Raw genomic sequence first — 14,409 nt, 5'->3', positions numbered from 1 at the left:
GAAGCCGGTATATCCTTGGAAACTGTGTGGACTTTATTTTTAATGAAACAACACAATTCAATATATATCTTCTTACAGAACATCATTAATAAAATACTACAGTTCTGGGCCTTCTGGGAACTCAGACATGATAGCAGCAGATAATTGCCTTTGAGAGGAATATCAACAAGCATGAAATCTTCTTTCCAACTAAGTTAGACTTTAATATTGGAAGCCTTGCACATAACACAACATTGATGACTTATATCCCTCTGCCTGCCTGAGGATCCCCTGTTCCAAAGATTTGAGAAGGTGTAGTGTATCTCTGTTTTAAAGGGAAAGAATACACAATGTTCTTACAGAGATAAAGAACCGCTTGTTTATCCTGTGAATCTGGCCGTGTCCTTTGACACTGATGTGCACATGAAAGAGGTAAGCTTTCTAGTTGGGCAAGTTTTCTAGTTCTTTAATTTGCTACTAAGACACTAAATACTAAAAGGGAGATTCCTGTCTGTGTGTGGAGGGGTGTGTCTACTCAATTCCACTCTGATTCATATTTACCTAAACTGTACATATCTTCTTCCTACTCATACCAATAGAAAAAACATTTTAAATAATGATGAAGAAAGATTAGAGAATATATAATTCAATGAATGATTCTAAAGATGAAGGGAATGTTCATTATTCTGTATCATGCCAATGAGAGATAACAGAGTATACAACTCTAAAAAAAACCCACAATATCTTCAACAAATAAAAACTTTAATAGTCTTTTGAAACAATCACAGTTGGTTACCTCAATTAACAGAGCAGTACTTTGTGTGGTATATGAGAATTTCTGTCACACCTTCTCCAATATGGCACTTCTAATTTAAAAAATAAACTATTCTAGATAGGATCTTTATAAGGTAGGTAGAGATTTCTTAGAATAAGATATGAAGACGAATATGTTAAAAATACTTAACAAAATAATTACTTAGATTTTAACAAAAATAAAGGGAAACAAAGCAGTTATATTTTATATGGGAATAAGAAGAATATCAAGCAGTACTGTGTCTACAGTATTTATAGTTTTTTAAAATTATTAAAATATAGTAAGAATGTTTGTAAACATTGCATTAGCAATAAATAATTACAATGCAATGAACACTGTGTACCTAATATAGGTACCCAATTTAAGCAATAGAGCGTGCCAATCACTTTTAAGGCCCTCATGGATCCATTACTGAGATCAGTCATTACTCCTACCACCAAAGGTATAAAATAAAGATAGCGCTTTATCATTACCTCACTATTCTTTACAGTTTTACTACATCGGTTAGTAACCTCTAACATCCTACTTGGCATGTTTTTAAAGTTTGTGTAACTAGACTTGCTTTTTCTGTCAGTGTCATGTCTCTATGATAGAATCTCTCTTTTATGCACCTGTGGTTTGTTAATTCTCATTAATGTATAGAGTATCCCATTGTGTGAAAATATGCCATTATCCCCCTCTATTCAACTGTTCATGGACATTTGGGCTTTTTCCACTCTTTTGCTATTATAAACATTGCTGCTGTTAACATTCACCCATGTGTCTCCTGATTCAGATATCCTGGGACACATAAATAAGAGTTTCCCTTAGGTTTATAGCTAAGATTAGAATTGCTGAGTCATAGGGCATGCATATGTTCAATTTTACTTTAATATGACAATTTATTTCCCAAATACGTTTATTTGAACCAGGGACTTTTTCAATTTTATTTGTTCCACATCTTTGCCAAAACTTCGTACTACATGACTTTTAATTTTTGCCAATCCTGTATCTCATCCTTTATTTCAATATGTATGTCTCTGGTTATTAATGAGGTTCACAAGATACGATTTCTCATCTGTGGTATGCCTATTTATGGTACTTCCTTGTGTATTGTTTGGTTTTTGACTCTAAGCCGATATTCCTTGAAGGTTTATCTGAAGGAATTATTTGATGCCTGAGCCAAATGTGAACTAAATCAGATATAATTTGCATTTTCTCCTGTCATATGTTTAGAAGCTTTACCAAACTTCAGCAACTGTAAATATTTGACTTGAAGTTTTGTTTTTGTTTTTTTTTTTTTGATTTCCCAAGTACAATGAATTCAGCAGGCGGGGAAACCATACATGAGAACCTACTTGTGGTTACTCAAATTATTGGTTTTTGTTTTTCTTCACTCATTTTCAAGGCTCAAGGAAGGCAATTATTTTTGCTATAACCTGGTATAGACAGATTATTTATAATTTACCTTAAAATGTAGCTACAGCCCTTTATGCCCTCAGAATCTTGGGCATGTCTCCTTAGACTCTCACCTTAAACCAGTCTTAGGAGATCATTGTCTAAAGTAATTGTTACACTACTAACAAAAATATTGAACTGTAAAACATACGAACTATTCTTTTAGCTTATATTTCTAAAATTATATATTTTACATGCCACTTATCAATGTATCTAGGAAGAGCTATATCATAAAGACAAGATAATCTTTATGTTTTTGTCTCGAAATATTATGACTTTACAGTTTCAGAGATTTCTAACCACAGATTGGAAGCTACATATCAGAGTTTTAAAGTTTTCTATCATAAACATTCTTCAACTCTCCTGACCTGGGTGGGTTAGATCCCCACCTTCAACAAAGGTTTAAGAATTATGTCTTCCATAAATGTTGACAACCATGCACAGAGGCATCATTCCCACCTACCCAAGATCTCTAGGCATCAGCATTCTTAAATTCCTGCCTCATCTCTTAGAGTAGTCACAGTCAGCCCCACTTAGTGCTGCATCATCCTGCAGGGAGCCTCACCATCTTCCCACAGGAAACAAACAAATAAAAACCTCACCTTTCATAACCGCATCTAGAAACAAACAAAACCCTCACCTTTCATAAATGCATCCAGAACTTTGCAATCATAGCATCTAGAAACGATTTTACATTCAACAGACATCTAGGGTTGTATTATGTAGTTGAATAATATTTTTATTTTGAATTACCTATGAAGGACACCATAAATTTCTGATTCGAGGGGACATAAAGTCTTAATACAGTCTGATATATTTCTAATATGAGGAGAAATAAAGTCTTAATCTGGCCCTGGTTTCATGTTCCAAAATTCATTGTTTCCTTTTCCTGATGTCTAGATTTGGACTACTCCTAAATTGCCCTGAATTCATCTGACAAATCACACTGAAAATATTTTTGTGGTCTGGAAAAATGTATGTCTCTTGTAACTAAGAAACATTTTTTCTATGTTAATAGTACCAAACTCAGTGTTTATAGCTTAAAAAGCCATGATACCAATAATAAATAAATAATTTATTATTAATAAATAATAAATAATAAATAATTATTATAATAATATAATATAATAAATAATAAATAATTATAATAATAAATAAATAATAAATAATAATAATAAATAATATAATAAATAATAATAATAAATAATAATAATATAATGTTATCTAACTACTGAGGTTTAGGGCCAAGCATAGTGGGGTGTCTAATCCCAGTTTGGGTCTTGGCTATTGTGTGTTCAGAAGCTTTAAAGCCACTTTCGTAGTTTATTTTACATTAGCTAGGGTTTTACAGTTTAGGTGGAGTTTAGCTTTATTATGTTAGATCTTAAACACCCTCTACGCCGATCTCTATTAGCTGGGGTTAATCGTGTAACCGCGGTGGCTGGCACGAAATTGACCAACCCTAAATATAGCATGGCTTAGTTGAACTTTCGTTTATTGCTAAATATTTGTCACTGCTGTCTCCCGTGGGGGTGTGGCTAGGCAAAGCGTTTTGAGCTGCGTGTGCGTGCTTGATGCTTGCTCCTCTTGGTCATGATGATTTATAGGGCGTCTTCACTGGAGCGGGGATGCTTGCATGTGTAATCCTGCTAAGAGCTAATAGAAAGGCCAGGACCAAGCCTATTTGTTTATGGGGTGTGTAAGCCCATCTAGGCATTTTCAGTGTCTTGCTTTGGGTGGGTTTAAGCTACATAAACAGGGGTGTTAGTGTAGTTGTGAGGTAGTTTCTTTCGGGTTGTGTGAGAAGGGTTTATTATGGGTTGGTGTAAGGGGCGTTTAGTGAGGTAAATGTTTGTTAGTTGAGAGAATGGCAGTTGGAGTTGTGCACACCTAAAAGATAAAAACGCGAGCTCTGATCGGATATGTTAAGACTTTTGTTTTTGGGGTTTGGCAAGAGTGGGTTTTGGATGAAGGTCAGAGATGGGGGTGGGGGGGTTTGATGAGGTACGGTTGTGGTTCATTGGCGTGGTGGGAATGGCACTTGGTTAAGATGATTATTGATATGTCCTACAAGCATGAATTAAATAACACCCTGCTAAGGTTTGTGTGGAGCTAGAATATTGAACGTAGGTGCGATTAATAACTGCATGTACTAGGAATCAAAGACAGGCGCATTCAGGACGGGATGTGGTGGGAGTCAGCATTCTGCGATGGGGTTGCGTGCGGACCAGAGATAAAAGATACCAAATGCATGGAAATCTCCCGTGACTGGTTAATAGGGTGATAGACCCGTGATCCATCGAGATGTCTTATTTAAGGGGAACGTGTGGGCGATGTTGGTTGTTATGGCCCTGAGGTAAGAACCAGATGCCGGATACAGCTCAAGCATAGCTACCCCCACGAGTTATGGGCCCGGAGCGAGGAGAGTAGCACTCTTGTGCGGGATATTGATTTCACGGAGGATGGTGAACAAGGGATTCCTAAGTGAGGGGGGGCATCCGTGGTGAGGAGGATTATTTAATAGATATGTGCTATGTCCGATGAACAGCTTAATGTACTATGGACGACTGGCATGGACTGGTTTGGTTGATATTCATGAGGGGGTGGGTTGGACTTTGGAATGAACCATGTTATGTACTACTGTTGAAACTTGCATTAGAGTACTTGCTTGTAAGCATGTTGTTCAGGAATGTTATGTTGATATGTAATAATATGTGTTATGTACAGTCAAGCATATATAGTACTATATATTATACATGTTGGCTAGCAGTAATGCACGAATTACATAGTAATATTGTGGGTAGGTTGATATCAAGGTTATCTTATGAGGTTTGTACAACATAAGAGTGCAGAAAGTAGTTTAAGTTAGAATACCAGCTTTGGGTGTTGGTGGTGGAGCTAGATGCTTTCTTTTTGATTGCCCTAGGAAGGGTGTTCATTTCTGGTTTACAAGGCCAGTGTATTAGTTTATACTACGAGGGCAAGTTCATTTGAGTAGGTTGTTTTCAATTAGGGAAGCCAGTGGTATTAGGATTAGAATTGTAATGAAGTATATTATGGATGCTACTTGGCCAATAGTGATGAGGGGTTGGGTTACCGGTTGGCTTCCAATTCAGGTAAGGGTCAGTAGGATTGTGATTAGGAGTCAGAATAGGAATTGGCTGAGTGGGCGGAATATTATACTTTGTTGTTTGGATTTGTGAAGTATGGGGATGGCTGTTAAGATGAGGATTGACAGGAATAGTGCTAGTACGCCTCCCAGTTTGTTGGGGATAGATCGTAGGATTGTGTATGCAAATAGGAAGTATCATTCTGGTTTGATATGTGGGGGAGTGTTTAGTGGGTCGGCTGGAGTGTAGTTGTCTGGGTCGTTTAGGAGGTTGGGTGAGAGTAGTGTTAGTGTTGCTAGGATAAAGAGGAGGAGAATTAGACCTAGGATGTCTTTGATTGTGTAGTAGGGGTGGAAGGCGATTTTGTCCGAGTCGGAGGAAATTCCGCAAGGGTTGTTTGATCCTGTTTCGTGTAGGAATAGTAAGTGTACGGCTGTGAGGGCTATGATGATGAAGGGTAGGATAAAGTGCAAGGTGAAGAATCGTGTAAGAGTAGGGCTATCAATGGCATATCCCCCTCAGATTCATTGGACAAGGTTAGTTCCGATGTACGGGATTGCTGATAGTAGGTTTGTGATTACTGTTGCTCCCCAGAATGATATTTGGCCTCATGGGAGAACGTAGCCCATGAAAGCTGTTGTTATGGTTATAAGAAGGAGTATAATGCCGATGTTTCAGGTTTCTAGAAGGAGATATGAGCCATAGTAGAGGCCTCGACCGATGTGTAGGAAAAGGCAGATGAAGAGCATAGAGGCTCCATTGGCGTGGAGATAGCGAGTAATCCAGCCGTAGTTTACGTCTCGGGTGATATGTGCAATTGAGGAGAAGGCGGAGGAGGTGTCCGGTGAGTAGTGTATTGCTAATAGTAGGCCTGTGATGATTTGTAGGGTTAGACAGGCTGTGAGAAGTGAGCCAAAGTTTCATCATATGGAAAGGTTAGGCGGGGTGGGTAAATCAATGAGGGAGTGATTGATTATTTTTATGATTGGGTTGGATTTGCGTATTGGAGTCATTGGTGCTTTTATAGTTGAAGTACAACGATGGTTTTTCATGCCATTGGTTATGGTTGGAGTCCATGTGGAAGCGATGGCGTACATTTTGTTTACATTGAGTGTTTTATTGGTTATGGGGTTTGTGGGGTTTTCTTCTAAGCCTTCTCCTATTTATGGGGGCTTAGCGTTAATTGTTAGTGGTGTGGTTGGTTGTGTGATCGTTTTAAATTGTGGGGGGGTTTATATGGGTTTAATGATGTTTTTGGTTTATCTGGGGGGTATGATGGTTGTTTTTGGTTATACTACAGCAATGGCTATTGAAGAGTATCCCGAGACATGGGGTTCGGGGCTTGAGGTCTTGGGAGGTCTTTTAGTAGGGTTGATAATGGAGGTGGTGTTAGTTTTATGGGTTTTAAGTTTGGATGAGGCGGTAGTGGTGGTGGTTAGTTTTAGTGATACTGGTGATTGGGTGATTTTTGAGGGGGAGGGGTCAGGGTTGATTCAGGGTGATTCTATTGGTGCGGGTGCCTTGTATGATTATGGGAGTTGATTGGTAGTAGTTGCTGGTTGAACACTATTTGTTGGTGTGTACATTGTAATTGAGATTGTTCGGGGTAATAGGTTATATTATTAGGAATAGGGCTAGGGTAAGGGGGATAAGGAAAGATAGGGAATAGAGTTTGATTATGCCTTTTTGGGTAGTTACGGTTATGGAAGTGGTGATGTGTGCTTGTGAGATTGTTTTAGGTATAGATTTTTCTAGCCATGTTGAATCTAATAGGAGGAGGGCCAGGTTTTGGCTTATGAGTAGGCTTTGATAGGGGATTGTGCGGTGAATTGTGGTGGGAAAATATCCTAGTATGTTGGAGAATTTGAATACTTGTGATGGGTTTTTTATTTTTAGTTTGTTTGTTATGAGGGTGAGGTCTAGGGCTGTTAGGAAGCCTAGGGCAGTTGCGCACAGGGCTGAGAGTTTTAGGTAGAAGGGTATTATTGGTAGGGGGGGTGAGGTTGGAGGGATGTTGCTGGTGATGAGAAATCCTGTGATTATGCTGCCTATTGTGAGGCGTTTAATTGGGTTTAATAGGGCAGGATTATTTTCGTTAATATATGTTAGGGCTGGAAAACGGGGTGGTCCTGTTAGGGTGAGGAGGATGGTTCGAGTACTGTAGGCGCTTGTTAGGGAGGTAGCGATGAGAGTAATAAATAGGGCTCAGGCGTTGGTATATGACGTGTTTGTGGCTTCGATGATGAGGTCTTTGGAGTAGAAGCCTGTGAGGAAGGGCATTCCTGTAAGTGCTAGGTTGCCAATGATTATGGAAGTTGAGGTGAGGGGTATTGTTTTGAGTAGGCCTCCTATTTTTCGAATGTCTTGTTCGTTGTTTAGGTTGTGGATAATGGATCCGGAGCATATAAAAAGCATGGCTTTGAAGAAAGCATGGGTGCAGATGTGTAGGAATGCTAGGTATGGTTGGTTGATGCCAATGGTGACTATTATTAGACCTAGTTGGCTTGAGGTGGAGAAGGCTACAATTTTTTTGATGTCATTTTGTGTGAGGGCGCAGATGGCTGTAAATAGGGTAGTAGTAGCTCCTAGGCATAATGTAAGATTTTGAATTGTTGTGTTGGTTTCTATTAGAGGGTGGAAGCGGATGAGTAAGAACACCCCGGCAATGACTATTGTGCTGGAGTGGAGTAGGGCTGAGACTGGAGTTGGGCCTTCTATGGCAGAGGGTAGTCAAGGGTGGAGACCGAATTGGGCTGATTTTCCTGCTGCTGCTAGGAGGAGGCCCACTAATGGAAGGGAGTTTGAGTTGGAATTTAGGGCTAGTATTTGTTGGAGGTCTCATGAGTTGTAATGCAGGAGGAATCATGTTATGGCCAGGATAAGACCAATGTCGCCAATGCGATTATATAAGATTGCTTGGATGGCTGCTGTGTTGGCGTCTGTCCGAGCGTGTCATCAGCTAATTAGGAGAAAAGATATAATTCCTACACCCTCCCAGCCAATAAAGAATTGGAAAAGGTTGTTGGCAGTGACTAGAGTTAGTATGGCTGTAAGGAAAATAAGGAGGTATTTGAAGAATTGATTGATGTTTGGGTCTGAGTTTATGTATCATAGCGAGAATTCTATAATAGATCAGGTGACGAATAGTGCGATTGGAATAAATATTATAGAGAAGTAATCTAGTTTAAAGCTCAGTGTTAGGTCTAATGTTTGGGTTGTTATTCAATGTCAACTCCAAATGGTCGTTTCTTGGTTTGAGAGGATGAATAAGGTTGTTGAGGGGAGGCTGGTAATAAAAGCATATATTACGGTTGTTTTTACGTAGTCTGGGTATGAACGTTTTTTACAGGGGTTGGTGAGGGTGGCAAAAATTGGAAGGGTCAGGGAGATGAGGGTTGTTATTATGATGGGGGTGTGCATGATTATTACTTTTATTTGGAGTTGCACCAATGTTTTTGACTCCTAAGGTCAACGGATAGCTGTTATCCTTTAAAAGTTGAGGAAACCGTAGTTTTAAGTACGGAGGCATGGATTAGCAGTCCTCGCGAGTTTTCTCGGTAAATAAGAAGTGGTAGGCCTCTATAGTTAGACTCACAATCTAATGTTTTAGTTAAACTATATTTACAGGAGGTAAACCCCAGGATGATGCTGGGGTTGAGAGACAGAAGGATAATTGGAGCGAGGTGTATGAATATTAATATGTTTTCTCGTGTGAAGGGGGGTTTTATATTGATTATGTGGTGTGTGAGTGTTCCTCGTTGTATTGTAATGAACATGTGGAGAGAGTAGAGGGCTGTGATTAGTATATTAAGGCCCGTCAACACAATGGTGATATGGGATCAGGAAAATGAAGTTGTGACTACAAAGAGTTCGCCTAGTAGATTAATAGTGGGGGGTAGGGCAAGGTTAGTAAGACTTGCTGTGAGCCATCAGAAGGCTGTCAATGGAAGTAGAATTTGAAGTCCTCGGGATAGTAGTATGGTACGGTTATGAGTGCGCTCATAGTTTGAATTGGCCAAGCAGAAATACATGGAAGAGGTGAGCCCGTGGGCGATTATAAGGGTGGTTGCGCCGGAGAAGCTTCAGGGGGTTTGGATGAGAGAGGCTACAATTACAAGGGCTATGTGGCTTACAGAAGAGTATGCGATAAGTGATTTTAGATCTGTTTGTCGGAGGCATGTTAGGCTTGTTATGATTATGCCCCATAAGGATAATATGAGGAATGGGTAGGCTATGTATTCCGTTAGGGGGTTGAGAATGGGAGTAAGCCGTATTATGCCATAGCCGCCTAGTTTTAGGAGTACTGCGGCAAGGACTATTGACCCTGCAATGGGGGCTTCAACATGGGCTTTGGGGAGTCATAGGTGTAAGCCATAGAGGGGTATTTTTGTCATAAAGGCTATTATGCATGCTAGTCAGGCAAAGCTGTGGGACCAGGTGGTTGTTAGTTTTTGGTCTGTGAGTGTTAGTAGTGTGATGTTTAGTGAGCCTGTGTTGTTGTAGGTGTGGCTTAGTATGATGAGTAGGGGTAGAGAGCCGGTTAGTGTGTAGAATAGAAAGTATGTACTTGCGTTAAGGCGTTTTGCTTGGCTACCTCATTTAGTAATGATAATTAGGGTGGGGATAAGGGTGGTTTCAAATAGAATGTAGAATATAATTAGTTCTGTGGCCATGAATGTCAGAATTAAGGTGATTTGTAGGAGAATTGTTATGAAGAGGAAAAGTTTCTTTTGTAAGGGGGGTTCGTTGCACAGGTGATACTGGCTCGCTGTGATCATGAGGGGTAGGAGTCAGATGGTTAGTGTTAGGAGGGGTGTTGTCAGAGGGTCAGAGGATAGGTAGGTAGAGTGATTGAGGAGGTTGGTGTTGGTTTGGTTGAAGAATAGTAGGGGAATGAGGCTGATAGCTAAGCTGTGTATAGTTAAGTTGATTCAGATTGTGTCGTTTTTAGAAAGTCATGTTATGGGTAGTAGTATGGTTGTGGGGATAATTATTTTTAGCATTGAAGCAGGTTTAGGTTATGAACGTAATCTAGTCCGTATGTGTTGGAGATTGAGATTAGTAAGGCAAGACCTACTGCTGTTTCACAAGCAGCAAATACTAGCAAAATGATGGGTATAATGTTGGCTAGGGGGAAGTGTGTGTTTGAGGCAATAAGAGTGGCTATGATAAAGAGTGATATTATTATTCCTTCTAGGCAGAGAAGAGAAGCTACTAAGTGTGAGCGGTAGGTTAGTATGCCTAGAAGAGAGATAGTAAATGCTAGTATGATGTTTATATAGGTGGGGGTCATTTGGTTAGTATGGTTATCATAATCTAATGAGTCGAAATCATTTATTTTGTTTAAACTACTTACCAATTCAGCCCAGTCTAGCCCTTTTTGAGTTCATTCATAGGCTAGGCTGAGAATTAGGATAATAATAAAAGCGATGGTTGATTTGATTATTGTTGGGAGGTTTGTTGTTTGAATGGCTCATGGTAAGGATAGTAGTAGGGCGATTTCTAGGTCAAATAGTAGGAAAGTAATGGCGACTAGGAAGAATTTTATTGAGAATGGGATGCGAGCAGGGTTTAGGGGGTCAAATCCACATTCGTAGGGGCTAGTTTTTTCTGCGTAGGAGTTAAGTTGGGGTAACCAGAATATGATAATTATCAGTAGCGAGGTTAATAGGGTGTTGATTGTTAAGGCTAGCACTAGGTTAATTACTCTTTTTTGAATGTTGTCAAAACTGATTGATTGGAAGTCAATTGTACTTGTTATACTAAAAGAGTAGGATCCTCATCAATAAATAGAAATGTAGAGGAGTAGTCAGACAACATCTACGAAGTGTCAGTATCAAGCGGCAGCTTCAAAGCCGAAATGATGGTTCGATGTAAAGTGGTATAGTAGTTGGCGGATGAGGCAAATAAAGAGAAATGTGGATCCAATAATAACGTGGAGTCCGTGGAAGCCTGTGGTAATGAAGAATGTTGAACCGTAGATGCCGTCGGAGATGGTGAAGGGTGCTTCAAAGTATTCTGAGGCTTGTAGTAGGGTGAAATAGGTACCTAGTAGGATTGTGATGAGCAGGGCTTGGATTGTTTGTTTTCGGTCATTATTTATGAGGCTGTGGTGGGCTCAGGTGATTGTAACTCCAGATGCAAGTAATACAGAGGTGTTTAGGAGGGGTACTTCTATGGGGTTTAGGGGGGTGATGCCTGTTGGTGGTCAATGGCCCCCTAAGCAGGGTGTTGGGGCGAGGCTTGAGTGGTAAAATGCTCAGAAGAAGCCGATAAAAAAGAATACTTCTGAGATGATAAATAGTGTTATTCCGTACCGAAGGCTTTTTTGGACGGGTATTGTGTGGTGGCCTTGGTATGTGCTTTCTCGTACGATGTCACGTCATCATTGATATAAGGTTAGTGTGTTGGTTAGTAGGCCTAGTGTTAGTAGAGTGATAGAGTAGAAGTGAAATCATATGATTAAGCCGGACGTTATTAAGAAAGCTGACAGAGCTCCTGTCAGTGGCCAGGGACTGGGTTTGACTATGTGATAGGCGTGGGTCTGGTGGGTCATTAGGTATTGTTATGTAGATAGAGGCTAATTAAGAGCGTGAAGACATAGGCTTGGATTAGGGCCACTGCAATTTCTAGAACAGTTAGTAGTGCTAGAAGTGTGGAAGTTAGTAGAGTTAGGGAGAAGTTGGTGGTTGATAGTGCTAGTGCAGCGTTTCCAATTAGGTGTATTAGCAGATGGCCGGCTGTGATGTTTGCGGTTAGTCGTACGGCTAGGGCTATAGTTACCAGGTACCTTTTTTTTTTTTTTTTTTTTTTTTTTTTGGTGTCTACTATCTGCCAGACAACATGTATGTGTTTTCCATACATTTTATCCAGTTCTTACAATGCTTCATGATAGCTCAATATTGCCCAACTAGTAAATGCCTGCGCTGTATCCTGCTTCAGGTCATTGCTTCCATGGTTTCTGCCTTCTGCTGTACGATGCTGCCACACGTTGTGAGCAAATAGCCTTCCCATTGTTCGCATCCAGCAGATGACTACAAAATTAAACTATTTCTTTCAGTGCAAACAGGTTTAGAGTTGTTTGGCAAATAATAAAATAAGAACCTTTTACTCTGAAATCTTATTTCACATCTATGCATAATGGATGTTTACCCCAAAGCCATGTATTATTTAATAATTACCTAGTTATATCACTTTATGTATCAATTTATAAAGTCTGGAATAAAGAAATGGTATTGCAAATACTTTCAGCTTTTGTGTTTATGAACATCTTCCATTGTTCTCCTGCTATTAAAATGCTGACATATACACATAGAGCAGAAATAGGTTTTCTTTGAAAGATACATAAATGAAAAATAAAAAAAAAAGCAACTTCAGAATGGAGTTTATGATCACAGCCCTTGTAGCCCTTGACAGATACTTAAGTCTGCCATCTCCTAAACCCTCCTGTGCTCCTGTTTCCTCCCTGAAAAATGGGGATAATACACATCTGACTTCTCCTAGGTAAAAGCAATTTAATGTAGACATAAATTCAAAGCAATTTGATTTCTTCAGAGCTAAGAATTTTATAAACAAAAGACATTATCGTGATGCTCTTGTTATTACTCAGGAATGTAGCCACAGTATGGGGGAAAATCCAACATTTCACATCATTGAAAAAGCATCTATCTCTTTTACTCTTCTATCTTAGAAGCATTAGTGAAAAAAAAAGTCTGATATACTTGACAAATCAGAGAGAACTATTGTTACAGATGTAACAGTAATCTTTTTGCATGTACTCATCCAATAATATACGACTCCCAGACATGTAAAACCATTAAAACCTAGATGTGGATAATTCAGAATCATTTGAATTCATCATTTGTTTGCTTATTGACCTATTAGCTTAAATCTAGTTTTATTTTTCATTAACTTTATTTTTATATAATTAACTTATTATAACTTACAAAGTTTTCCTGTAAAATTCAATGAAATAAGTCAAATTTATAAATCCAAATAATCAGCACCACACTGATTAAGATATGGAATATTTTCGTCATCAGAGAGTTTCCTTGTGGCCCTTTACACAGGCCCAGTTTTAACTTATTAGAAATTAGATCTTATATCTAAGGAGGTGGTATTATCAGCCCCATCCTGAGATTATCTAAGGGCTTAGTTATAAATCACCTTATTACTTATAAACTCAGGTGTGCTCTTACGGGGTTCATCAAATTCAAAACTTCAGTGCCTGGATTCCTGTCAAGGGGATGTGAATCGGGGCAGTTGGAAATCATGTTTTTCTGTTAGGAGTTATTTCCTTACCAAGGCCTTCCCTGTCTAATGGCCTTACTATTCCCTCTTGTCCCTGATTTTCCCTTTTCCTTCTTTTCACAATTTGTATTTATCTTTTTTTGTGTGTGTGTGTGTTTATTTAATCACCTCATCCACTGGACTGGAGACCTGTTAGAAATAGAAATCATGTTTTCTTTATTGCTGATATGTCCTTAATTAAAGCCTTACACCTCCTTGTCACATGGAAATTCTTTATAATTATTTTCGAAAATACCAATAAATATCTAATTTATTTATACAACGTTTTTAAATACCTACTCTAGGCAGGTGGGCTACATTGTGCAAAAATCTAATGGGGAAAAATAATTCTTAGTAAGAAAACCCTATTTTATGCTGAATCAAAACAATTATGTGCCTATAAAACAACACTTTGGTCAAGTGTGGTGACTCATGCCTGTAATCGCAGCACTTTGGGAGGCCAAGGTGGATCACGAGGTCAAGAGATTGAGACCATCCTGGCCAACATGGTGAAACCCTGTCTCTACTAAAAGTACAAAAATTAGCTGGGCGTGGTGGCCCGTGCCTGTAGTCCCAGCTACTCGGGAGGCTGAGGCAGGAGACTCTCTTGAACCCGGGAGGTGGAGGTTGCCGTGAGTCGAGGTTGCGCCACTGCACTCTAGCCTGGTGACAGAGTGAGGCTCCATCTCAAAAATATAAGAAATAATAATAATAAAAAAACACCTTGACTATTGCCATCTTTAGTCAGTTAAGATATTTTGTCTTTTAATTAGGATATAA

The 14,409-nt window shown here is 39.2% G+C and overlaps 1 protein-coding gene and 1 long non-coding RNA gene across 11 annotated transcripts in view; both read right to left on the bottom strand.

Annotated features, from left to right (window-relative positions):
- Positions 1 to 14,409, bottom strand: part of LOC141406893 (uncharacterized) — a 934,563-nt gene that overhangs the window by 82,261 nt on the left and 837,893 nt on the right. The gene's annotated exons all lie outside the window — the stretch shown is intronic.
- On the bottom strand, positions 5,213 to 5,915 carry LOC123574113 (uncharacterized). The gene is given in 1 exon segment (XM_065530431.1): positions 5,213 to 5,915. A coding segment is annotated over 1 exon segment (633 nt). The 5' UTR covers positions 5,869 to 5,915; the 3' UTR covers positions 5,213 to 5,235.

The sequence above is a fragment of the Macaca fascicularis genome, chromosome 15 (assembly GCF_037993035.2).
Source record: "Macaca fascicularis isolate 582-1 chromosome 15, T2T-MFA8v1.1".
Lineage (NCBI taxonomy): Eukaryota > Metazoa > Chordata > Mammalia > Primates > Cercopithecidae > Macaca > Macaca fascicularis.
This window is presented reverse-complemented; position numbering and strand designations above follow the sequence as displayed.